The 25,841-nt window shown below is 37.6% G+C and overlaps 1 protein-coding gene across 4 annotated transcripts in view; it reads right to left on the bottom strand.

Annotated features, from left to right (window-relative positions):
- Positions 1–25,841, bottom strand: part of KIF21A (kinesin family member 21A) — an 82,306-nt gene that overhangs the window by 30,034 nt on the left and 26,431 nt on the right. For 3 of the 4 annotated variants that reach the window (XM_072326367.1, XM_072326369.1, XM_072326371.1), the window contains exons 2-15: positions 23,840–24,062; positions 22,325–22,507; positions 20,146–20,295; positions 19,180–19,314; positions 16,650–16,817; positions 14,036–14,151; positions 10,502–10,697; positions 9,538–9,727; positions 9,028–9,091; positions 8,283–8,480; positions 4,985–5,023; positions 2,550–2,634; positions 2,250–2,367; positions 804–992 (exon numbers count right to left, since the gene is read on the bottom strand). In XM_072326367.1, the coding sequence (XP_072182468.1) occupies positions 804–992; positions 2,250–2,367; positions 2,550–2,634; positions 4,985–5,023; positions 8,283–8,480; positions 9,028–9,091; positions 9,538–9,727; positions 10,502–10,697; positions 14,036–14,151; positions 16,650–16,817; positions 19,180–19,314; positions 20,146–20,295; positions 22,325–22,507; positions 23,840–24,062 (2,054 nt within the window). The remainder of the gene's footprint in view (positions 1–803; positions 993–2,249; positions 2,368–2,549; positions 2,635–4,984; positions 5,024–8,282; positions 8,481–9,027; positions 9,092–9,537; positions 9,728–10,501; positions 10,698–14,035; positions 14,152–16,649; positions 16,818–19,179; positions 19,315–20,145; positions 20,296–22,324; positions 22,508–23,839; positions 24,063–25,841) is intronic. The other variant, XM_072326368.1, reaches the window with a different exon arrangement.

Here is a 25,841-nt window from a genome sequence, read left to right as displayed (position 1 = left end):
CTGCTCTTAGCATTTTTTTGCAATACGCTTGAAAATTTTCTTTTGTATCTTTTTTCTTTTGTCACCTGCACTGTTTCAATGCAGGAAAACAGATACCCAAATATCTGAATACAGACACACACATGCATGTTCGCACATGTGTACAAGCTGATAAGATTACTCAAACCAAATCTCAAGAGCCATCAAGCCTTGTATCACCTTCTGAGCTGATCAAAAAGGAAAGTCTAAGGAAGAATAAGGGAGTAGTGAAAGCATATTAAATACACAACAATAAAGCACATATACTGTATTTCTAGCGTGAAACAGCCAAAACAAATCAAAAAAGCCCTTCATCCAGCACTCCCCCAAAACCTGAACTTTTGTGGCTCATGACTTCCAGTGCCACAGTTCACTTTTTGCCTTAACACTACCTCATTAAAAAGTTTGGTCTGTAAAACACTTCTGCAAGGCTGCTTTGATTCTCATTCTTAGCTCACGAGAGTCAAAGGAAAGGGGGGAGGTTGGAGTTAAAGAAAACTTTTCATTTGGGTACTAACACAAGAACTATGTTAAAAAAAATATATGAGAGCTCCTAGAAAACTGAAATCAAACACCTGTCAGTAGCAGCTGCTCCCACCAGCCCCTAGAAATCTCTCACCATTCTGGTAGAAACTATAACATATGATCCTCTTGCATTATGGTTAAAAACTAGTTGATATTTCCCGCAATTTCTTATCACATTTGCAAAAGAAAGCCAGGACATTAGAAACAATTCAACTAGCAGATCTGAAACATTTCAATTTATATACATTTGTAATTCTTACCCAAGTTTTGAAGAACTTGATCTCTTTCAAGTTGAGTGTCTCGAATCTTATGTTGGAGCATCATCAGTTTCTCTTCATATTGTTTTTTCAGTGTCTGCAATCTTCGCTGGCTGTTCTCTAGCTCATCTATCAGTTTCTGTTTAATGGCTATTTCACAGGTGATATTTGCCAAGTCAGCTTGATAGTTTTCTGAAATAAAAAGGATAATTTGGATAATTAAAAATGAAGATTCCTGTTAATGTAACAGTGAGAACCACATAATTATGGATTCCTCCTGCAATGTTAGGGCCATTTCCTGGCATGTAATTTTACATACGAGAACTTCACACAAAATACAATGCAGCAACCAAAACCACTATCCGCAAATCAGTCTCCTCTAAACGCTCCCTATTCCAGGAATGGGAAAGAAGGAAGTAAAGGTATCTTAAACTGGAATATAGTTGCTCTGCTGCTACAATTCTTTACATTCTCAACAACAGCTATCTGTCTTTCCCCATAAAAAGTTATACAGGCTGTGATACTTCAGTTGCCCCAGGGCTTGCAGAATAGCTCTCATTCAGAAACCCAGCAGGTTATAAAAGGAAAATTTGGCTACTGGCAGACTCCAATGGGAGAACTTCCTTTCTCTACCTTTTGGAAAAATGAAATCAAACTCATAAGAGAAGCTGCAGTATTCATCAAGGTGGAATGAGGGGAGGAATGAGAAGAGAGAGGGAAAAGAATTAATCCCTGCACAAAATTCGTACACGTTTAATTAATTGCTTTGTTCAATCAGGTTTCTTTGTTTTGTTGGCTTTGTTGTTGTTTTTTGTTTAAGATTATGTGCTCCACAACTAATTTGTAAATTGTGGATTTATTTCAGGTTCTGCAACTGTTGCTAATTGCTTACGTGACTCTCAAACAAGCAGGAATCAACAGCCCTGATTTGCCTATTTGGCCCAACTCATGAGTGAATTGCTGGTAATGCTCGCTCTCACTCTAACAATCCTAATTTGCATGCCATAAGTACACCAGCTGTTGGTGCTTCTACATGAATAGCCACAACATCTGCAAAGTGACGAAGGTTGATGGACTTCCAGCATTTTGAAATTAAATTTTACCCTCTTCCAAATTAGCCAAATGGGAGCTGTCAATTGGTGATTAGTCCTGAGTTACAAAAACAACCCAGTGCTTTTGCTTCAGAAGAAATGCCATATTAAGCACTTGAGAGCTTCTGTTAAATCTTAAAGCCTGCAAAGAGACACTCGATCAGATATGTTTTAGCACCACCTCTCACAACGAATTCACTGGACATGCAATAAACAAAGCATTACGAACAGCACTGACAACATGCCATCTTCTCTGCCAAACAAAAGAGAAAAAAATGAACACACACACACACACAAAACCAAGAATGGCACACAGTACTTATATAAAAAATCTGCAGAAATAATGAACTGACATCACCTTTTTCATCAGAGTCAGAATCTGACTCATCTGAGCTTTCAACAACTTCCATGTCATCTTCATCCTCATCATCTTCCTCTTCTTCATCTTCATGATCACTTACTTCCTGAATTTCCTCCTACAAAAAGCGGAGTGGAAAGAAATTAAAATGCATCCACACTTTTCCATGTTCCATTCACTTCCTACAATCATTGGGAAGCAGCAATATTCACTTCATTCATTCCTAATTTTCTTTCAACAACCATATAAAGCAGTACACAGGCAATAAACAAATCAACACAAGTACTTGTAAATACTTACTGCTTCCAATTCGTTATTTGCTCTCTCTGAAGTGCCTTTTTCATCTCTCTTCTCCTGCTCATTATCTGTGTTGTCATCTTTAACACTAGTAGAAAAGGCACAGACAAAAAATATTCACAAACTGAAATAGCACGTACTTCTCATCCCCCAAAACAATAAGTTTTAATCCAAAATAAAGATGAAACCAAAGTGTGTGTAAACAAAGTATATATGTGTGTGCATGGGTAAAACACAACTTCCAAGCTCCTACAGAAAACAAAAATAATGCTTTTTTTTGCACTTAATCTTAGTTTGCACAGTAACATTAATGAGTATTACACTGTTTTACACCACATCACGTGACTGGGACAATCAAAATATAAATGTTTGTAAACCACAGCTGTATTCTTTTTGCATGGAAGTTGTAGCATACCCAAAACAGCTTTTACTAAACAAAGAAAGAATATTATGCACAAGTACAATACATGTTATAGATACATGCCCTCAAGCTATAAGAGAGTCTACCATGCCTAAGTTTTCTTTTAAGGTTTATGCACATTTCCTAACTTACCATATTATAACTAGTTTTTGGATCAGTTGTCTACTTAGACATCAAGAGAAAGCTCAAAATAGGCATTAATATAACAAAAATAGTTTAGAAAAGCAGAATTGCTGCAATAAGAACACGTTTCAAAAAGACACTTTCCCAACAAACAAAATTATATTTCAGTATACATCTATGTTTCTGTTTTTCAGAGTATGATTCAAAACTTATGTAACTGACAAGTACTTTTACATTCTTTCCTCTCTTGAGGACTTGGACTGTAACCATAGTGAGGGCTTATACAAATTGCAGCAGTTTTGATTTGGTGTTTTAGCCATTAGGATGGCTTCTTAACTTTTAAGTGCACAGTTGGGATGCCGCATGCAAATGCTAAAATTCTAACACTGACAGCACTCTGCAAATTGTCCAAGACAAACTATCAATCCTTCTAGAACTACACATGCAAAATGGAAACGATACTCAATAGAAAGGAAATTGCAACAGAGCAGCTCTGGACACAATAAGGAGTAATAATGAAAAATGTGGTTTGGATCTCATAAGGTGGACTCTACTTCACCCAATTTCCATTGCATAATGGTGGCACAAGTATGTGCTGTCACTGACCAGGCACATTCATCTTCCTCTACTGACACCAACAGGAGCTCAGATGAGAGATAGAACAGATAAATCCAGTGCTCAGTGCAGTGACCAGAAACGTTCAGAAGATCTGAGAAACTACCCAAACCTAAAAGTCACCTTTAAATAAAAGAGCTCTATTCTGAACAGTGCTAATTAATAGAGAGTGGCCCTGCGTTTACCGTCTTTTCTCTTTTTACCGCTTTTTAAGCGGATCAACGCTAGATGGCTCCCCCGCCCCACTCCCCAGCAGTTACACAGAGCCCAGCTGCAGCTGACCACAAGCGGGCGGAGTGCCTTCACTTGAGCAGCAGCCTGCCCCGATTAGAACAGAAAACGAATACCAGGCAAGGAACACTGAACCATGCAATCTCATTTCCACAGATTCTCATCTCACTCAGTTCACATGTTCTGGTTTATGTTGGACAGCAAGCCTAAATGCTAACAGATCTTAGTTGTAGTTGCAATCTTCATGCACAATGACAATAAAATTCCCTTCTCCTGCAGGCAGTACGGAGCTCACCACTAGAGAACTTGTGTTCTGCCTAATGAATGGGAGAAGGCAGGAGGAAGAAGAGTCAGCAGCTCCTCTAGGCAAAACCACATTGCCTAATGGGTGTTCTACTGCTCTGTAGGTTCACATCATCACTTTACATGAATCCAGTGTAGGGTTTGGGGATTGAAGCAGATAGCTGAAAAACAAAAGATCTACCACATGCTTTTAACAACAGCATATTTCTCTTTTAGAGCCTTCAGTGTGACTGCTCTCTGTGACTATCAAATATATCTACTACCTTGGCTGTAATTGAACTGAAAGAATGGCCAAGGTTTCAGAAATGCAATTGCAATAAATAAATAAAACTGAAGGGACTGTGAATAGACTTAACTGAAGTGTGAAGACCCAAACTCACAGGCTACAATTATTAAGCAGCTATATTGCCTGTTATAACATTTTATATGATATGAGCTACAGCACCTTCCTCCTGCCTTTCATCCCATCCAGGCCAGGCCATGCAAGAAAGAAAACTACCAAATTCTACAGCGATTCCCAAAGGCATCACCGTCCCACAACTGCTTGCAATCCCAAAGTCAACCTCAATTCCACAATAGAGATTTCTTCCTATTAAAGCACTTGCCAAAAGCCAAAACACAGGACAGAATTTTGAAGAGCCGAATGAACTACTCTTGGGGTTAAGAATCTACCCTACTTCTTTCCCTGTATGACAACCAGTTAATTGAAATGACAGTTAATTAAAAACCTGGGAAATATTCCAACCTTCTTTCTTCTTGACTGCTTTCCTCAAGTTTCTGTAGCCTTCAAAAGCACGAGGTACAGTATTGGAAGGCCAAGTCAATGAAGGACAAACCAGACAGTGAAAAGCGAAAGTGATAAGAAGGTAAAAAAAAATGATATATGAGCTTGTGGAGTTTAAAACGAAATTTTAAAAAACACTGTCAAAAAGACAACAAGTAGTAAAAAGGCAACACATGTTGAACACTTGGAAAGTAAATAGAAAACAAAGCAGCAGCATTTCTAGGTTAACTGATCTGTCACTGTCAACGATTAGAAATTCAAGTTACAGTGGTGAAGAAGTTAAATATATTTCACTCTGAGAATTATTTCTAACGTGGGTTCAAAAATCTCTTAGTTCTAAAAAAGCCCACAGAAACAAAACCAAAGAAACCCCCTATACTTTTTCCTGTTAAACTTGAAAAGTAAAACACTGAAAAATCCAACAGCCACTGAACTGACGTTATTCTTAGCAACATCTCAGGACAAAGACAAGATGTTTTTCTTTAGCAATAATATTCTGAATCATATATTCTGAATATAATTCAAACTTCTTTTTGAACTGCAATTATTTCTTTCGTTTAGAGTCTCGTTATCAGTTTTTAAGAAGAGAATTGTAGCTGTTTTGTTGGTTTTTTTTTTTCCTGGGATTCAGAAGTACGTTCCAGTGATTGCTTGTTATTATTAAAAAAGAAAAAAGCATCAAAAGCGATGAGATGGACAAAAAGTTAGTATTTTTACTTGTACTTTATCATCCTTAACAAAGGGCAATGTAGCTGTGAAAAAGCGTCTGGATAACTTAAGTAAGTGTAGAGATGGCCTAAATTATATTCTTCACGTTCCTATTGCAAGCAAGCTATGAGAGTATGAGTCTTTCCACTTGACGCTGCCTGCTACCTTCTTTCAGTGCCAGCTAAGTGCTAACATGCTGAACGCCATATAATTTTATCACTGATTTAGTTTAATAAAGCGTTAGTAAGTCAAAAGACAACAGTCAAAAAAGGCTACAGGATGTGTAATGCTGACTAACAACTGAAAGAGGCATGGGAGCTTTGCTGTGGGTCTTCTAGTGAGTAGGTCACACAGATTATGAAGTATACATCAGTATCTGGGTAGTCAAAACATTACTGGGGTGTAAACTGTTTCCAACAATCTTTATGATGCATGCTTGTTAAAGGCTACAGATGTGAAGCAGTACATACCTGCTGCTCATTCAAAACTAACTCTTAGATCTTCAGGCTACTTCAGAACAATTTGTATAAGTTGCACGTACTTAAAACTGTGCACCTTTAATCAATCACACTGATCCTTACACAGGAAATGAGCAGCTCAAGAAAGGTAGTAGGAGCAGAGCTACTAACTAGTTTTGCCAATCCCATTTTCACATGAAAATACAAGTTAGACAACTTTAAGATAATATCAACCCTATAAAGGAGTAGTACAGTAAAAGCAGGTAAATGCCTGTAGGAAACAGAAGTAGAGCAAAGAATCCCTGCCAAACTACAGGGTAAATGCTCCCTTTGCTATACAGCAGCATATCCATTTCCAACACCTGAAATTTTCACAGAATAAAAATTTACAATGATACATCCCAAAAACAGACTTTGCTTCTATCTAACTGATGAAATGTCATCCGCAAATGCGCAGTCTCTCAAATTCTAATTCTTAGCATTTATGGAATTACTTTCCTGATACATGCAACTCAGAAATACAGAACCATTTAGCAGCCTTCACATGGGCCAATCCTTACCAGTACTTTAGATTATAAAATGGAAAAAGACACTATACAATGGGATCATAAGACCCATTTTGAAATGTAGGCTGGGCTTTCAAAAGGGCTCTTTCAACTTAAATTCTGTTTTGGTTCTCCAATTCTATAATGCAGAGTTTATTGCAAGTAGTCCTTGCCCTTGGGTGAGACCACTGGGCTATCCCACTAAAAAGATTATCATCCTGGTGTAAGCATCACTGCTCATTGACACATCTTTCAGAAAAAGACCTAAATTAACACCTACATCTTTTATTTACTGCTGTAAAAAACTTCTAAATGGCTTTGTTTTGTTTTTCTTTTAGGGAACTTGTTTTGGTGCCCCTTTTTTTGGCTTGGGTGTTTCTTTTAGAAGTAAACATTAACTACAACAAGGTCTATTACTCAGTATACGTAGTAACTTTTATCAGTTTTCTGGTCACAACCCTGTCAACAATCACCAAACAGACACCAACTGAACAACTGGGGCTCTAAGCATGTATTTAATGCTTGCTTCATTTTAAAATTTTAAAAACATACAAAAGCAGATCTTTTTCTTCAATATGTTAAGAACATATTGAAGTGTTTGTCTGAAGCGAGGCCAGAAGATTCTGCTGCTTTCATTTAATACTTCCACCCTCTCTTCAAATTCCTACAAATGTAACACACAGAATCAACTAAAATACCCATGGAAGAGTGTCCTGAAAAAAATGAGATGCAACTAAGAATTTAATTATCATTAAAAGGGGTCTTTTCCACAAGTATCAGACATCTGTATAATGTATGGATTTATGGATAAGATTCCGAGCTGCAGGTCTCACTAACACAAAGTTTATAGTTCCACTACATTCAGGTTTGTTAAATTTACTGTTAACTTGTAGATAATAGATCAGAAGCACAGGGAATTGGAAGGAGAAAGATCAGTAATAGAATCAAAGTCCTGGAGTGCACAGATTCCTGCTGTACTAGCTGCTATCTGAACAGGCATTTATATCAATGTATATGAGCATTTTAGTAGATGAGAAATTGGACAACAAAAGATGGCTAAGCGTGACATTGCAGAAAAGTAGGAAATCTCAAATCAAAAACATTCATAAAAGCAGAAGATAGAGAAAAAGCAAAAGAAGCCATTCCAGGAGCTACCAAAGAATTCCCAGCTATTCAGAATAACTTTTCTATGACACACAGAAGGAAAAAAATCGTAATTTTTGTTCTTGAAAACTCTTTTTGAATTTCAGATGCTTAAAAAGTTATAGAGAGCAGCTGTGCTTCTACAGTTGTCCATAACTATGACATAAGAAAAAGAACTCTTAGATCAGAAACATTCATTCTACAAATAACATATACCCCATTGGAAGAAAAGATGCAAGAGAAAAACAGCTATTCCTTTGATGTGAAAAGGGTTTGTGGAAACACTAGTTTAGGAACCAAACCCAAAGAGCAACAACAGACATGTTCTGAATTATCAAAATTTAACAACTAAAACAAGCACTTCCTTACTAGTACAAAGAAATAAAACCATTATTTATACACCACCTTTTTTTCTTTTTTCTTTCTTTTTTTTTCAGCTTTTCTAGATCTTTCTTGGCTATATCTAGAATTTCCAGTGTCTCTTTTTCTGAAGAAAGCATAGAAAATGCTGATGGTCCACCAAAGTACGTGGATCTTGTTGAAGCTCTTGACAAGTTGCGCCGAAGGTTTTCATTAACTGCTTCACTTTCTAATAGTTTTGCCCTTAAAAAAAAACAAATACACCTCTTTAGTATCTGCAATTGTAATGCGTTATCTTCAGTTTAAGAAGAAACTACAGTACCAGGTGAAATCATATGAAAAGCAAGCATGGTCAATTCCCTGGTCATATGACTTTACACAATGGCTACGAAAACTGTACTCATTTCATCAACATAAATTCTAAACAAACAATTATTGAACAACTACAAATATATAGAGACACACTATATTAACAGATATATACAATGTATGTAAATATGTATGTTTATTACACAAGAGCTAATGTATAGCATAGCATTAATACTAAGTGGGGAATCCATATATATATATTTGCAACACTGTAGCTCCAAAAAAGAAATACAGATGTTCAATATCTTTCACCTTTTTAAGAGTAATTTCTCAGTACTATAATTTATACCAGGTTATGATATTATCACAAAACAACAGCATCAAATTTTGCACAGTGATCAGTCAAGTGAAATATTCAGCCGCGAACATTACCAGTATTTGTTATAAATGAAAATGATTCAAAGACATTTTACATAAATACCTGAGATCTTCAATTTCCTTGATATAATTATGAATCATGTTGCTAATTTCTTCATTTCCTTCTCCTGGGGAGAGAGGGGAATCATAACATTTAATATTTTCATACAGATACAAGGCACAACGTACCAGCAAAGAGAAATAAACATATGGGCTACACATTTAGATCTTATCTGATTCATGAAATGTGTTTTTCTTTAAGCTACATTACGAGTTTGCTTCCTCTTTGTGCTCTGTGATCAGGACTATTATAAGTAACTTCTTCTATTGTATTCCCCCCTCTGCCCCCAACATAAATAACTTAATAACAGACGTATCATAAATCAAAAAGATGCTAACAAAATGCACAAGAAGAACAACATACGTATGGTATTTCTATCAGTTGATTATTTTATGAAGAGAAAAGCAAACAGTCACCCATCTCTGAGTCCTCATCCAATGCTAAATATATAAGTACATATGTAACTAAGTACACAAGTAATTCCTAAGCAAGGGCAATGCACCCACAGCATACCTGCTCTGGCTAGAACTTGGTTGGCCTGATCACTCACAAGCTGAGTTACTCTGGCTCTCAGTGCATCAATAGTCTCTTGCATGGCTTTAATTCTAACACGCAAATTATTGTTTTCTGTTTGCAGCATAGCATTTTCATGAAACATGTCGTTGATGCTTTCAACGCCTTCTTCATCTATAATCCTTTTTCCCTGAAGGAAATACATAAATTATTATTAGTAATAAAAAAAATGTATGTGTAGAAAAGCATTTTCAGTATTATTTTTTAAAATCTAGCAAAGATGATGCACAAATTGCTTATAATTCCACATAGATGCTCACTGCAAAAGATTATTCTTTCAAAGATTTCACAGCAGTACAGAGTGTTGTCAAAGCACTGATGTCTGCAAGAACTGATCCTAGCATTTTGGTCTTCCCTGCACAGTTCCACATTAGCCTGAAATACAAGTTCTTGGAGAGATTTAGAAATGAGAAGGCCATTCTTTATTAGATCAGGATACTGTCTCAAAAATAACTAAGAGATAACAATGGTAGGCACGTTTAATGCTGAAAACAGTATCCCTTGATTAAAATTCAAGTAAGAAATAGGCATTGTGTAGTACAAGTATCTGGCCTGTATAATTGAAAACCCATTTTTAAAGCACAATGGTTTGAGCTCTCAATCAGTATTTAAAAGCACCATACATTAACTGGTACATGAATGAACATGTGAACAATCTAAATTGTGATCATTTTTCACTTTGGAAGTGACTGTTGCTCATTGCTGACCATGAGGATATCTGGTAATAACTGGAAGTATTTTACAGATTAGCATTTTATATATATATGTGTGTGTGTGTGTGTATATATATATACATATATATATATATATTTAAGTGCTTTTAAAGCAGAGATAGCCAAGAGAAAGCCAGCTGTAGAATTATAATCATTTTAAAGCAGAAGAAATCCTAAAAGAATACACTTACTGTTTTGTATTCCATAAGTTCCATCTGTAGCCGCGTAATCTCATTGCGCAAAGCGTTTATTTGCTGACTAGCCCTATCCTGATTAACCATCACCTTGTTCTTGATGTTTCGTGCTCGATTCGCATACTTTAATGTGTTCAAGGTTTCCATGAAGTCTCGATCTGAAGGGCTCACACACGCTATCATGAGTGTTTGACTGCAAGTTACAAACTCAGGTTAGCTTTACAAATCAAGAACCAAATGAGGACAGGCTAACAGGTCTTCAAGTAGAAGATGAAACAAGAGTAGTGACTTCATAACATTTGTGTAAAGATTCTAGACCAAACAATAGTTTTCAGGACAGGGGGAGTACATATGGCATACTCCAAGTAAGAGATGGAGTAGACAGAGCAGCAAGAACCAGGGCAACAAAAAAAGAAAACAACGAAAACCTTCTTACCAACTTAATGTTTTAGTTAATCATCTGTGAGGAGGAGGAACAAGGTCCCACCCTACCCTTAGTCCCTGGACCTCGTGCTCATTTCACATCAGGAGAGAACAATTCAGAGGGGTCAAAAACAGAATTCCACATGTAGATCACAACCCAAGGGTGCCAACATGCCCTAAATTCTCTGCAGACAGGGGAAACACCTATATTTGGGTAGATTGACTTGCCCCCATCAGGCTCTAGAGGAACACGCTTTCCTTTGTTGTATATGAAAGCTTAGGTGTTGTGGTAGGAGTACACAGACTGCATTAGACAAACTGGGTTCTGATCTTCATCTCCTGTAATTTCAGCCGAGACAAACAAATTACTCCTTGCAATCCTTCCAAGCCAAGTGATTATATTCATCACTGGAAACTAAACTGGAAAGAGCAACTAGCCTGCGGATATGGGAAAGACTCAGTGCAGAAGAATGAATTTCAGCAAGTCTTCTTCAGACCTCCTGTACATCATGTCAGCTCCACAGACTGCTGAGGTTTAGTTCTAAAGATAAGAATGTACAGGATTAAGACTATTGTGCCATTGATTTAGAATGTGATTACTTTTCCAGACCTCAGACAACTGGTTCTGCTATATGCCTTGAAAACTGATTAACCTGAACTCTACTTCCCAATCTGTATTTTACAGGAGACTCATTTTTAAACACTTCTACACTTTTAATGTTAACATTTCCTTAGAATGCCTCCTCTCAACCTAAGGGAATGAGGTTACTAAAATAACTTATAATCATTGTTTAAATGCACCTTCACAATTACTACAGAATGATAATTAAATCAGGATTACAGTGAAAATAGTAGACTGATGCAATGCTTTCATCATCATTAGCTCAGGATTGACTGCAAAGTAACCTGAATCACAACCAGTAAATAATTGCAAAAGAGAAAGAATAATGTGCACTATAATATCTACAGTGGAATTTGGAAAGCAAAGGAACATATTTCTATTAATCTAACCTGATTTCCCAGAGGAAAAATTGCATATTTATTAAAATTGAGCTCTCCCACAGTTTTTGTTTGCTAAAGCATGGATATGAAATTATTTAAATTGTGTTATATAACATCTCCTTAAGAGCAAACTGCTAATTCAACCTTATTTATAATAGCTAAATAATAAAAACGAGGTTGGAAGAGTGGGAGTAGAGAAAAAAATTAACAGCAGTCAGGAACAGACAGAAATAATATTTCTTAATATTCTTGTAAATGCTCTGGGACAGCATTTGCTAACTGAGCTTTTACAGTAAACTGTGATTTCTCCTGAAGCACACGAGAGGGAGCAATTGAGCTACAAAAGAGGAAAATGGTTTGAGTGAAAGTAGTGTTTCAGTAAAAGTGCATTACAAAAATGACCATTAACTACTGCATTTGATATATTATTAGTCAAGAAATTTTTTTGTAAACAGTTATTTCCAGAAATGGCTTAGAGATACATACTTAATCTTTCCTGATTATTTTCCCCCATACTACTGGGTTCCTTCTTCCCTTAAACACTAATGAACATCACAGCCTTTATTTTACTCACTTTGGCTGTCTCTCTGCTATTCTCACACTGCAATGCTGCAGGCTGCTCAAGTTAACTGAAGTTAACTGAAGTTAAATCACTCCTCTGTTCTTTTTCTCCCTGTTCTTCTGTGAAACAGAACACTTTCACCCTCTTAAAGACAGCAGTCAGCCATATCACGCTAAATAGATGAATAAACACACTATCTTACTAAAATGTATTCAGCCACACTAGATTTTGTATTTCTACATGCTCACATTGCACGTTTGCTCAAACTTTCCAGAGCCCAAGCCTCTCTTCCTCATCTCTGCAGAGCACACACATGGAGCAGCTTCACAAGAACAGTTCTAGTGATTATTATTATTATTATTATTAGGTGCTAATTCACCATCAGACAGTTGGACATGTACATAATATCCTGAGATAGGTGGCCATGCTAAGAGATGGCAGCACATGTGCTGAGCTGCCTTGTTGAACAAAGGTACTTTGTGCATGGAACCTGACACTGACCACACCAAACTCCTGCTCATGGCAATCAGAGCAGGCAAGAAAATAAGGCAATGTCCACAAGGGCACTCAGTCTTAGCTGTGCCATCTGATCTGCAAAATCTTTGTCTTAAGCCTTCATACAGCTCTTACGAGGCCCAGCTTCATCAGAAGCCAGCAGGTATGAGGACTTCAAAATATGAAATGCATTTACAAAAATAAATACAAGCAAGTGCAAGTAACATTAATGCCCAAGCTTGGGCATTAATTCCCTTGAATGCAAAGCAGTCACCTCCACAGCGACTGATGTCAGTTATGGTCGAGGCTTGGCTGCAGAAATATTACCCAGTTATTAGTATCACACATTTCTAAGAAAAATAATGGGATAACCGCATGCAGATAAGTCATAAGACTGAAGGGAAATGAGTGACAAAAAGTTTCAAGAAAAGGATATCTCTTAACTTAAAGTTTCAGATTAAGAAGTTTAAATAGCAATAATCAGATAAAGCTCTCCAGAGAAAATTCTGGTATGGTTTTAGGTTTCTTTTTTTTTGGGGGGGGGAGGATGTTGTTTTTATTTTGTTTCATTTCATTTTTTTTACAACTTCACATTGTAAAGTATTTTTCAGCATTAAGGAAAGACAGAGTCACTTCCTGTATGTTACTACACTGCAACACATCAAATGTCAATATGGTTTAGCAATTAAGCTAGGGGGGCAAAAAGCAATTAAAAAAATCTCTGCTTGAAGCAGAAAGCTTTAAGTTATGCTGTGATTAATAATGCTGTAACACTTACCATTTGCCTGGAAACAATAACTTGAAAACAACTCAAAGCCTTGTGTTTAGCAAAGCTATAGCACCAATGAAAAGAATATGCAAAAAGCCTTACAATTTTCCTTGCATTGCCATCATTTTCTGTTATGACAGTAACTTTTTTTTTTGGAGCCTCCTTCCAGGAGAGATTTATTGTTTCTACCATGGTAATAGGTTTAAGGGTTATTTTACTTCTGGAAGATCACGTACTCACTCATTTCATTAAAAATGAAGCACGTAGAATGTTTTCATACCTGTTTCCCCCAAGAGAATCTTGAAGTAATCTGGTAAGCTTTGAATCTCTGTATGGTACATGAGTTGCCTTCTTACTTTTATCTCCCAGTGCACTTATCACATTGCCAAGTGCCAGCTATAAAACACCAAATCACATAACACAGAAGTCAGACCTAATTCCTGAGTAGATTTGTTTAAAAATAAGTTAAAAGCTGAGATCATGAACTGTGGAAGAAAAAGGACACCCATGAAAGTTAACATACTAAACAAATATTTATGAATGCTTTTTATGTTGTACGGTTTACAAATTCCATGCTAACAGTGAATCAAATGACTTGCAGTCTTGTATCCTCAGGAGAAAAGAGCTTAGCACAATAGCGTGCACTGTCTATGGATATCTCACATCAGTCACAAACTAAAGTTAGAACTACTTCATGAAAGAGGGTAGATTTAGGTTAGATATAAGGAAAAAGTCTTTTATAGTGAGAGTAGTGAAGCACTGGCACAGGTTGCCCACAGATGTGGTAGAAGCCCATCCCTGGAGACTTTCAAGGTCAGGCTGGATGAGGTTCTGAGTACCTGACTGAGCTCTAGCTGCCCCTGTGCATTGCAAGGGAGCAGGATGAGATGACCTTTAAAGGTTCTGTACATCTCTAAGGATCCTAGGATTCCTTGTAACAAACATTGAGTTTCAATGTCTATTAAAGCCCATCTATGCCCCTAACAGTAGCCATATTCTTTCAAAAATGTTTTTTACCAAGCTGCTCTATGATAGTTTAGAATAATATTCAGAGCATTAATATGATAAACAGAATTTACTGCTCTATGGATATAAATCTTCAAATGCAAATTAGTTCAAGTATTTAAGGCTTTAAATTATGTAGTCGATGGCATTCGCACTACTAAAAATGGGTTACTTCATGTTTACAAACAGCCAAGCATCTGCCTGTAAAGTTATTTTTAATGCTCAACTCCACATATTTTAACAGAATTATTCACAATGCAAATTAAAATACACTCCTCTAGGTGGCATCCTGCACAATTGATTCTTAATACAATCTTGAAAATGGTTTTACTGCATCCAACGATGACAGAAACGCATGTACTCCACTTTCCACTTTCAGGTCCAGAGAAGGGTAACGAGGTTCGTGAAGGGCTTGGAGAATCAGCCCTACGAGGAGAGGCTAAGGAAGCTGGGGCTGTTTAGTCAGGAAAAAGGAGACTGAGAGGAGACCTTATTGCGCTCTTCCAGTACCTGAAAGGTTCTTACAGTGAGAGTGGGGCAGGTCTCTTCTCACTAGTGACAAATGACAGGACGAGGGGAAATGGCCTCAAGTTGCACCAGGGCAAGTTTAGGTTGGATATTAGGAAGAACTTCTTTACAGAAAGGGTAGTTAGGTACTGGAATAGGCTCCCCAGGGAGGTGGTTGAATCACCATCCCTGGATGTGTTTAAGAGCCGTTTGGATGTGGTACTCAGGGATATGATTTAGCAGAGGTTTTTTTAGAGATGGGGTACTGGTTAGGCTGCGGTTGGACTTGATGATCTTCAAGGTCTTTTCCAACCTGGGTAATTCTATGATCCTATAAATGTTCAGAACTGCTTATACCAATTTTTTCCTGTGTTTCCCAAAGCTGAGGGGTGGAATTCAGGGAAAAAGAAGGTTTTATGTCTACATAAAACACTACTTCAGCCACTTCCATTTTCACCCTTGGACATTCTGTATCTCAGTTTCTTGAGGATACATTTATTTCAATAAGACCCTAAATTTCTATCGATTCTGTGCTTATGCCAAGGACAAAACTGAAGGGAATTCTATTCCACTAGTTACAAAACATAACCACTATCCTGATAGTAAGAGAATCACCAATGAAGTTCCTGTTGAACCCTGATAGCATCCACTAAACCAGGAAAAAAAATAAATTTAAATATGTTTCCAAACATGAAATGAACTTGTGTTATTGAGTCTTCAGAGAGGAACTGCACAGAGCCTACACACAGCCAAGTAGCTAAAAACAAAGGTGCAAAACCATAATCTTTACTGATAATCACAAGTTCTACTTTTCACATGTGCTCATAATTAAGTACAACAATTAATAACTAATTTAAAAAAATGCATAAAGAGACAGTATGCAGATAATAATAAAAATAAACATGAAGCAGTGCTATCAATTAGAACATTTTTCCACTTGGAAATGTTTTGCCTAGGGTTGTTTTACACTACATTCCATAACAGTAACATAGAAACAGCACTTAGTCATCAGTTAAACTTGCCCATCGTCCATGCTTTCCATGTCTGTGCTGCTTGCAAGCAACTTGCAGTTTTCTCCAATTGTTTGAGTCTTGATGGACTTTAAAAAGTGAAAGGAACTCCACAGAGTATTTTAAAAGTTGGAGTAACTAACTATATTACACAACAACTGTAAGCACTACAACTTTCTACTTAGGGTCTAGTGCAACCCAGAAAAGTGAGCAAGCTGGACCTTGGTAAGAATCAATATGTACTGTTACATCTTATGCTACAGGCCTCATTCTGCACTTGATGCATTTCTAACTTCAGAGATTATCACAAGCAAGTGTTTGAGAAATACAGACTGTAGCAAAAACCCATGGAAACAAATTGCAAATTCTTACTAGTCCGCAGTTGATGGAAATGCCTTCTTTTGCCCTTTCTCCCGTAGCTCCTGTTCGCTTTAACCTTTCAGATCCTGCTAGGTCAACAAAATGGAACTTAGCAGTAAGAGTTTCAAACTCATTCATCTCAGAAGATTCAGATAATATCCTGTTATCAGTGGTGTTGTCCTGAAATGAAGAAGAATCCACAAAGCTTGGTAAGAATCTTTACATTAGTCTACCACAAAGTTCAATCAACAATTATTTACAGGAATAGCTTTTTGTCTTGTCTCTCTCTCTTCCTTATTTACTAATTCTCGTATAATAGCAACAGCATTTCCCGAGAAAACCTGTTTCAGTAATACCTACTAACATATCAGTCTTTAAGACCCAGCTCTAGATGCTAGTCAATATCTATTATTTCTAAGTAAGGCCTACAATTGGTTTTTGGGGGAATAAAAAGTTGTTCACAAAATAGTAAATGAATTGGTTATATTATTACCACTCAAAATTACAGACCCACTTAGTTCACAAACCTGCCAAACAAGTTGAAGTTACTTTGATTTTATGCTTCTCTGATTCCCCATAATCACTTTTGCTCTGTTGAGTTTTAATTCTTTAAAAATAATAATAATAATAAAGTATTCTGTGGCAATGCCCTCGATTATCCAACCAACTGCTCCCTCTGCCCTTGCAAGGAGCAGAATACACGGTTACAGACCAAGCCACTCTCACAGCAGCTATACATTTTGTGCTTCTTAAGCCAACTCCTTTTGTAGCAGCTTCAGAAGAGAATGTGAACTTGTGCTGCATCCACAAGACTGCACCACTTTGGCTATTTTGACATTTCCCAGCCCTTTAAAGTAAGGAGTCATGCATCCTTTCCACTCTCACTTGCTCAGCAAAATCAAATATATTTCCAGACAGCCCTGAGAAGCATGACATGAAGAGCAGCATGTGGGTGCCCAGGTCATCCACCCCAGAGAACACCAGCACAGTGCCAGCAGCCACAGAGAAGCTGCTGTCCACATAATAAAAGACTCCCAAAACTTACGCTACAGGAGGCAGCAGCAATGGAAACCTGAGCAGGATCTCTCTCTGCCACCCATAAAGGATTTGTATAAATCTGTATTCTGGCAGTGTTTACAGGTCCAGCCTCTGCTCTCCTGAATGCTGCAGGGAAAGGCAAGGGTGCTACCCTCCCAGCTGTGAGTCAGCATCCAAGTGTCCTAATCCAGGCATTGACACCATCCCGCTCACACTCCCAAACACAGCCTGTCACAAGACAGAATGCAGTGGCCTGCTCCCCCTCTTCTTGCCAGCCTCTCACAAACCAGGCACGGCCAGAGGAGAGTCCTGCAGGGCTCTGTGCTGGAACATCCCAGCTGCTGAAGAGTGCCCACAGCAGGCAGGTTGCTCTGTGATACCCCTTGGTGAGACAGGCAGTGAGCCACATGGACAGCTTCAAGCACAGCCTCCAAGCTGACACTGCCACCACACAGTGATTTGGATGCCCTGACAGTGCCTCTTCAAGTGAGGAGACAGCTGCCCACACCACCAGGTCCACAGTTCTGATGTGCAGTACATGAAGAAGTGCTACTAACAAGGGAACAAAGCAGGTCTACGTACCACAAAGGACCAGAGAGTAACCTCATTTTGCCTGCAAATGATTATTTTTAGCGTTAAAAATAAAAGAATGAACCCACCCCCAAAAAAGTATTACAAATCCAATATACTGTTCTGTGTGCTTAAAAACACGTAACATTATCTACGTACCTACATACTCAGGAGTTCAATGAAATAACTGCATAAAGTTACAATGCATCTAAACAATGAACAGATATATCTAAAATAAAAACACTAATAATCAGAATTAGGTTGGATGTTAGGGGGAAGTTCTTTACTAGGAGAGTGGTTAGGCCCTGGAACAGGCTGCCCAGGGAGGTTGTGGATGCCCCGTCCTTGGAGGTGTTCAAGGCCAGGTTGGACAGGGCCCTGGGCAACCTGATCTAGTGGGTGTGTATGTTTGGTGGCCCTGCTAGGCAGGGGGGTTGGAACTACATGATCCTTGAGGTCCCTTCCAACCCGGGTGATTCTGTGATTCTGTAATTCTATGCTTTTTTTTTCTTGCTCCTTGCTGGAAATCAGAACTTCAGCTGGAATTCCCAGCACTTTCTGTTAGCTGACTGCAACCTTGAGCCCACTAACTGATAAGATACTTAAAAACACTTTTCCAATTAAAAACAAATTATATTTTAACTTGGTGTCTGGGGTATGTTGCAACAAAATACTGAAGAAAATGCTAGAGGAGAATGGGCAGGTTCATGTAAGAGGCTGCAATTTATTGTTGCCTCTGGCTAGAAGATGGTTACATATGCTCAGATTAAATCAAATTATTATAATGCTTAGCAAATTCATTGAGCACGATGATGACTGTAGCATCTTTAGTCAGTGCAATTCAAATGCCAATTGCTGCCAAAAGAATATTCGCATTCTGAATAATGGTTAAAGTGAAGCCAGCAAATAATATAATCACAGCAAAGACACATACAGTGTTAAAAGCAGGACAAACTCTGGTTTGACATAGATGTATAGTAAAGATAGCATGCGACCGTGAGCTCTGAACATTCATCTGAGTACTGGCCGTGGTTCGAGACAAAGCCCCCAGCTTCAAGCACTGCATCATCTGGAAAACAGACAAAGAAGGACATTGCATGGCTTGCAATTTAAACAAAACATGCTTCTGTAACACCTACTACATTGGTTTAGATACAAGTAAGCTTTTTCCTCCCTGCTATCATTTCAATTCCTATATGCAAAAAATAGTAAGATTTTTCAATAAGGGGTTTTCGTGGTTGTTTGGTTTTAAAAGAAACCATTTAAATATTTGTACTCCTCTTTTTACTGCCTCCTGGTAATAACATGGCAATCTTCCATTAATCTCTGGCAAAAATATACAACTTCTGTACAAAAACATATAGTACAATGACACTATACCAGATTTGCAATGCATGGACACTTTTGAATGGCAGTTTACCTCACATCAGTCATCATGCAAAGATTTCCTGCCATGGGAAAAAGTAACATATAAGATTTGGGAGATTAGATTTACAGAACTCAAAACTTCGTTTGCAAACAGTGTTATTCCACTGGGAAATGTCTGTTTCTGGAATTAAGGGAACATTGATATTAGACGTTATATTAGAGTCTACAGAGAACAAAGGGAAATTTCAACTCAGCTTGTACCCGAATTGTCTAAGAGGCAGAAAGTTGATGTTAGCAAGTGTAATCCCTATTTTATTTGCTCGTTGAACAGAATGGTAACTATATTTGCTTCCTTTTTGTTTGTTGAAGGTTTCTTCAGAATTAAGTTTTGTGCAGTGTTACAACCGCTACTGCATCAGGATCAAAAGAAAGAATGAAGCGTGAAAGATATAACGACGTTTAGCAAAACATACAGGTAGCATATTTAGAACACATTCAGTATGCTACAGAGAACTTTATTTTCAATGGTCACCTCTGATTCTCCATTCACAGTCCTGGTTGTAACTCCCACTGTATAAATTCCTCCAGCTGAATCTTCATGTATTTTAATATTTGATTTTTTATTCTTTGCATCAATATCACGAGTGGTATCAAAGAGATCAAGAATTTCTTCATTGTAAAGCTGAGGAGAAAAAAAAGGCAATAAATAAATAAATAAATAAAAGTATATTATGATAGAAAAGAATTCCTCCAAAGATTGATAAATATGAGCATGGCACACGCAGAAGGTTCTATCCACCGTATGCCAAGGCTTTCAATGAAGGATGCTGTGAAAAACACACTTACAGTGACAATAGCATGACAGATGGAACAGTTCCAAATCTGCACATCTTACTGATATGCCACCCTAAAAAAATCAGCAGCTTCCTTCACACAGTCAGACTTGAGAGAATTACCTGGTGGGCCTTGGTAAGAGCAGACACTTTCTGTTCTGTTGGTTCAATTGGCTGCACCTTCCTCCAAGCTCTTCAAACTCACACCACCTGCACTTCTTCCACCACACCTTTTCTCATTTTCTCTCTCCCTTTTACCACAGTAACCCCATGTCCCTTTCACACACAGTGTGTGCAAGTCTGTATGTCACTGAATTTAAGAGAAACAGGACTGTTCCTGGCACAGGCACATACATTTCATCTGAAACGTGTTGGCATGGTTACAAATCAGGATTACAGCATTGCAGCAACTTGTACCTTTACATTGTAACATTCAACTACCAGTCTGTATTTTGGGATTTCCGCAGTCACATTTGCAATGTTTCATTGTTTTAAGACATAATGCAGACAACCAGAAAGAATTCAGAAACAACATTTAAACGGTACTGCTGCTATCCCTTACACTACTACTACTGCAGCTGCCTAAGCAGAAATAACATTGCAGTTCCTCGTGTTCAAATTGAGAGAGAACAGAACAGCATTTCCACTGTCTTTTCCCAAGGTCAGAATTCTCTCTAGGCAAATAGTAGCTAGAGGGTCTAAGATCTCTGCTTAAGGTTAGCAGAGACAAATCAGTGCAGTTAATCTTTAGAACACCTACAGGTACAGAATACTGGAAGACCTAGTTTACTTCAGCAATAATAAAACCCATGGCTTAATCTTTTGTATTACCTAAGAGACATGTGGTGATGCTTTTTTCCCCCCCCCACAGTTGACAAAGTTGTGAAATACTGAAGTAAATACTACACATTTAAACAAACTCTTCCTGTAATCGATTCTTCCTGTCAATATCATTTAAGTGTCAGATTTTATATGTTGGTAGAGAACATGAATGTTATACTCAAAGCAATCAATCTAGAAGATAGATATATTAGAAGAAGTCACAACATAAAAGAATTAAGACTTAGAATCATAGAATCATCAAGGTTGGAAAAGACCTAAAAGATCATCCAGTCCACTCATTCACCTATTACCATTAGCTCCCACTAAACCATGTCCCTGAACACAACATCCAGTCTTTCCTTGAACTTAAACCAATGTCTGCTGCAAAAGAACGTTCATGAGTTACAGCCTCTCATTAGTAGCTGTGCCTACCAGAACAAAGGGAACTGCTTTTCTGCACCACTGACTTGGGATTTCTCTGAGCCTATTGGAAGAAGCAGCAGTGACTCAGAAGCCCAGTTCTAAGCGACCGAGAATCACAAAGTATTTTATGCTAAGTTTCTTGTTTCATTAAAGGAATTGACCAAGAACAGATTTTGAAGGCTGAAGAAGGCTATGGGAAAGTTACACAAACAGGCTACGCATGGTTCAAGATGTAAAGCATTACTGATTTCTTGCTTTGAAAGTTTCATGAAGAATAACAGACAAGCAACAGCAGTAGCCCCCACGAATAAATGTGTGCTATAGAACAGGATAAATGACAGCTACCGTAATTATTTCTACACTTCAAAATAGCCCTGTAAAGAAAGCTGCTATGATAATTAGAATAAGATAAAAAGGCTCTTTTCATAAGTTAAAAAAAAAAACAAAACGCAACAACAAAGCAAACAAACTATATAGAATTTCCTTTTGAAATCTTGAAAATTAATTCAGAACATCTTGTGGGAAAAGAAAAGAAGGGTCAAAGTAGCAACCAAAAAAAAAGCATTTCATTTGCTTTGCAAAATACATGAAGTTATACGCACAAACACATTCATACGCACAGATCACACTCACCTCAAGGAACTGTGCGTTTACTTTAAAATCTGGAGGTGGAAGTCCTTGTTTAATAGCAGCTTGTTTCTTTTCTTCAATACATCTAAAAAGATGCTTAACAGCACGTGATATAATGCCCTGTTCCTCTTCTGTTATGTTGACATCAAATCCAGTGCCCATGGTATATGTTTTGCCAGCACCTGTCTAAATAGAAAAGTAATACTCACTGGAACATATGGATTATCACAGTGAAATGTGATTTCTGAACACTGGTACTATATAGAGAATACAAAGACAGTTTCTGTCATTTTTACAATACTAAGTGCAACAAAAATGTCACTTTGCAAAATGTGTAAACTGTAGATATTGGATGAATTCAACAGCTCATCTATGGATCAAATACAACAGAGGTGGGGACCAGTTCAAACTTTCATAAGCTTTCTCCTACAAGCTTCCCCTAAGCTGCTTACAACAGCCTTGAGTTATCATTTGAGGTCAAAAGAATAGTTAATGTTTCCAAATGAGACTGCTAATTAAAGCTTTTTATTTTTTAATAGTAAAATCAGCATTTGTAGTTCTCTACTGAAGTAAATTAAACAGTTCTCTTAATTATGATGTCTGAATACCACTCGGAAGAAATATTACCACTGTTCTCAACCTATACACAGCATCTAAGAATACAAGTTGCACCCTGACCAGGAAAATAGTTTAATTAAAAGCAAAGTCCTATAGAAAACAAGATAGCGTGGTGTTTTTATTTAATTAGCAAGTCACGTCCAAGACAAGATAGCATCATGTTGTCAAGCAATCTACTAAGCTGGATCTACCAACTGCTTTGTTTCACCAGCACTAGTCTTCACCTAGCTAAACTGAGATAAGACATTTAACAGTACTGAAATTCAGCTAAGGTCAACTTCCATTTAATAAGTTCCTTAAAGACAATTCAGAAGACAACACTGTATTCTCTGTGCTCAACGATATTTCAGCTAAGAAATGACATTTGAGCTAAGAAATTGTGCCCAGTTTACTGATGGGGAGGTATCCATTCTCTAGGAAAAGACTTTGGATTTTGATCCCTATAAAAAGACAGGCCTGGAGTTCTCCAGGATCTATTAACAGATACCAAACATCCCCTTCCCCAAAGCATCTGAAACTATAAACAGATTGAGAACCACTCAGGAAGAATTTCAGTAAAGCCTACTTCTGTAAGTCAACAGATTAAGTCATTAATTTGTATTCCTGCATTAAAGGGTGAATTCAGGAATTATATGGACCCACACTATTTTCACTACTACTATTAATTCAAGCCTACTACTTATATGTGTCTGCTGCATTCCTGTTGCCATTAAGCACAGTCTCCTAAAGCATTAAGTACAGAGATTCCTAAACAGTATTCTAAGGAATATCTTGTTTACGTTAAAACCAAGCCAATAAAAACAGGTTTATGCACTGTGAAACTTAAGAGAAAGATCAATTACAAGGAACAGTTTGTGCTTATTTCAAAATAAATACTTACAGTAAAATTGTAAAGCTTACCTGGCCATAAGCAAAGACAGTTGCATTATAGCCTTCGAAGCAACCTTCAATCAGTTTTTCTATACATTGTACATAGATTTCTTCTTGCTGTGAGTCAATGTTAAACACATAATCAAAAGTGAAGGCTTTATCTTTTCCCAAGAACACTTGAGGCTCACCAGGCGTAACAGACGTACAAATATGGCATCCTTCAATCTTCTCTTTGGCTAGCTGGGGTCTAATTCTGTTTTAAAAGAGACAAAAAGAGTCACTGAAAGTTCATCATTAGAAAGAAGAGCATACAAACAGCATAAGAGAAAATAAGAAAGAAAATAATTCTTTACTGACTGAAAAATTCTCATTTTCAGGAAAACAAGAAGATTCCTGCTGTCTGAGCCAGAGTATTGTGTCACAGCCCCACTCACACAAACATTTATGCAAACAACAGCACCTTCCCTGAAGGTTCACCTCTTAACTTCAACCTGACAACTAGACTGTAACCTTGGATGTTTCTGTACATACAGGGTGCACAAGAGTAACCTGCATGATTTGTTTCACACCTTGAAATCAGACTTTCTAGTTTACCCTGATGACTTCTTGTATTGATTGTAACACGATTTTTTTTAAAGCAACAAAAGTATGGACAACAAAAGCCCTGTAAGTAGTAATTTGAAAGCAGGGATCCCAAAGTCCACGTGTTATCTGAAAGGAAAGCCCCTTTGCTATGATAGAAAGTAAAGGAAGAAACAAGAGCCTTCTTGTCACAGAAAAGTTCTATGTAATACTTGATTTTACCTAAGCACATCTTCAAAGAAAGAACAATTTTTAACAAGTTGTAAGAGTGCCCTAATTCCACATTAATTCCTTACTGAGAAATTCCAGCTTTTATTTCAGTTTGCTCAGTTTCTGATAAACTAGTTTGAGGAGTACAGCCAGCCCAGCCTTCTTATATGTTACAAATGTGTTGGTTCCCTGCATCCCACAGCACTGTCAGAACTGAATTCATGAACTAGCTCTATGACTAAAGCAGACTGTGGAAATTTGTGACTCAATTTGTTTAATAGTTAACTACCAGGAAGAAAAACCTGTGGCCAACATAGTAGCATATTATTCTAGCTGCAATTAACTAATAATTTGTTTGCTGAATCGACTTCTCAAGATATAAGCACTTCCAGGTTCTCAAATAAACACATAACTTCAACACACACAGCCTTAAAGACAGTAGAAAAGTAAAGCTATAGGTAAGGGTGGTAAGACATCATCAGTATGCAAACAAAATCAGGGAACTGTGTATATAGGTTCTCCATTCAAATCGAACTTTGGGCATCTGTTCCCTTCACTGTTGCCACTTTCATTTATGCCACACTGAAGATCTGTATAAGCAGAGTGCACTTCAGGCAGCATATTTTGTACCTGAAGCTTTACAGGCCACATCTAAAGTAGTGTTTGGTTTGGAGAAGCTGCATCATTTTGAAGAAAACTGCCATAATATCTTCACCTGGCACATGTTGGTTTGGATCACAGAGCACCCGCAGCATGCTCAAATTATACCCCTTTCAGAGGAAACTAAGCCAAAACGCTCCTCTGCAGGCACATGGAACTTGTTCCAGAACCTAATGGAAACACAAGGGTCCAAACGTTGCCTACTGATCCACTGTGACTGTGCCAGTGCCTGCTGGTTGTTAAGAGACTCTGAAATGGATTGGATAGCCACAGCCCATTCAAATTATATCACCAGATACATATTCTGACTCAGGTTAAGAACATCCAGCACAAAGCATTATCTTCTTTTTATTGCTGATAAGAAGCTTTTCAACTCGGGGATGTGCATCGCTGTCAGGAGTATTTCTCAGATATTTTATGCTAAAGGCTTCATTATATCCCACAATGTGACACTCCAGAGAACAGCCATAATTCAGTCCTAAGGCCGTCTACACATTAATTCCTTTACAGAAAGTTCATTAGCAGCAGAAAATGCCTTTCTTGTCAGCATACCCTCCGGTATGGAGTGGGAATCAAGCAA

The sequence above is a fragment of the Excalfactoria chinensis genome, chromosome 1 (genome assembly GCF_039878825.1).
Source record: "Excalfactoria chinensis isolate bCotChi1 chromosome 1, bCotChi1.hap2, whole genome shotgun sequence".
NCBI classification, from domain to species: domain Eukaryota; kingdom Metazoa; phylum Chordata; class Aves; order Galliformes; family Phasianidae; genus Excalfactoria; species Excalfactoria chinensis.
Note: the sequence above shows the minus strand (reverse complement) of the source record. Positions and strands in the feature narration are given on the sequence as shown.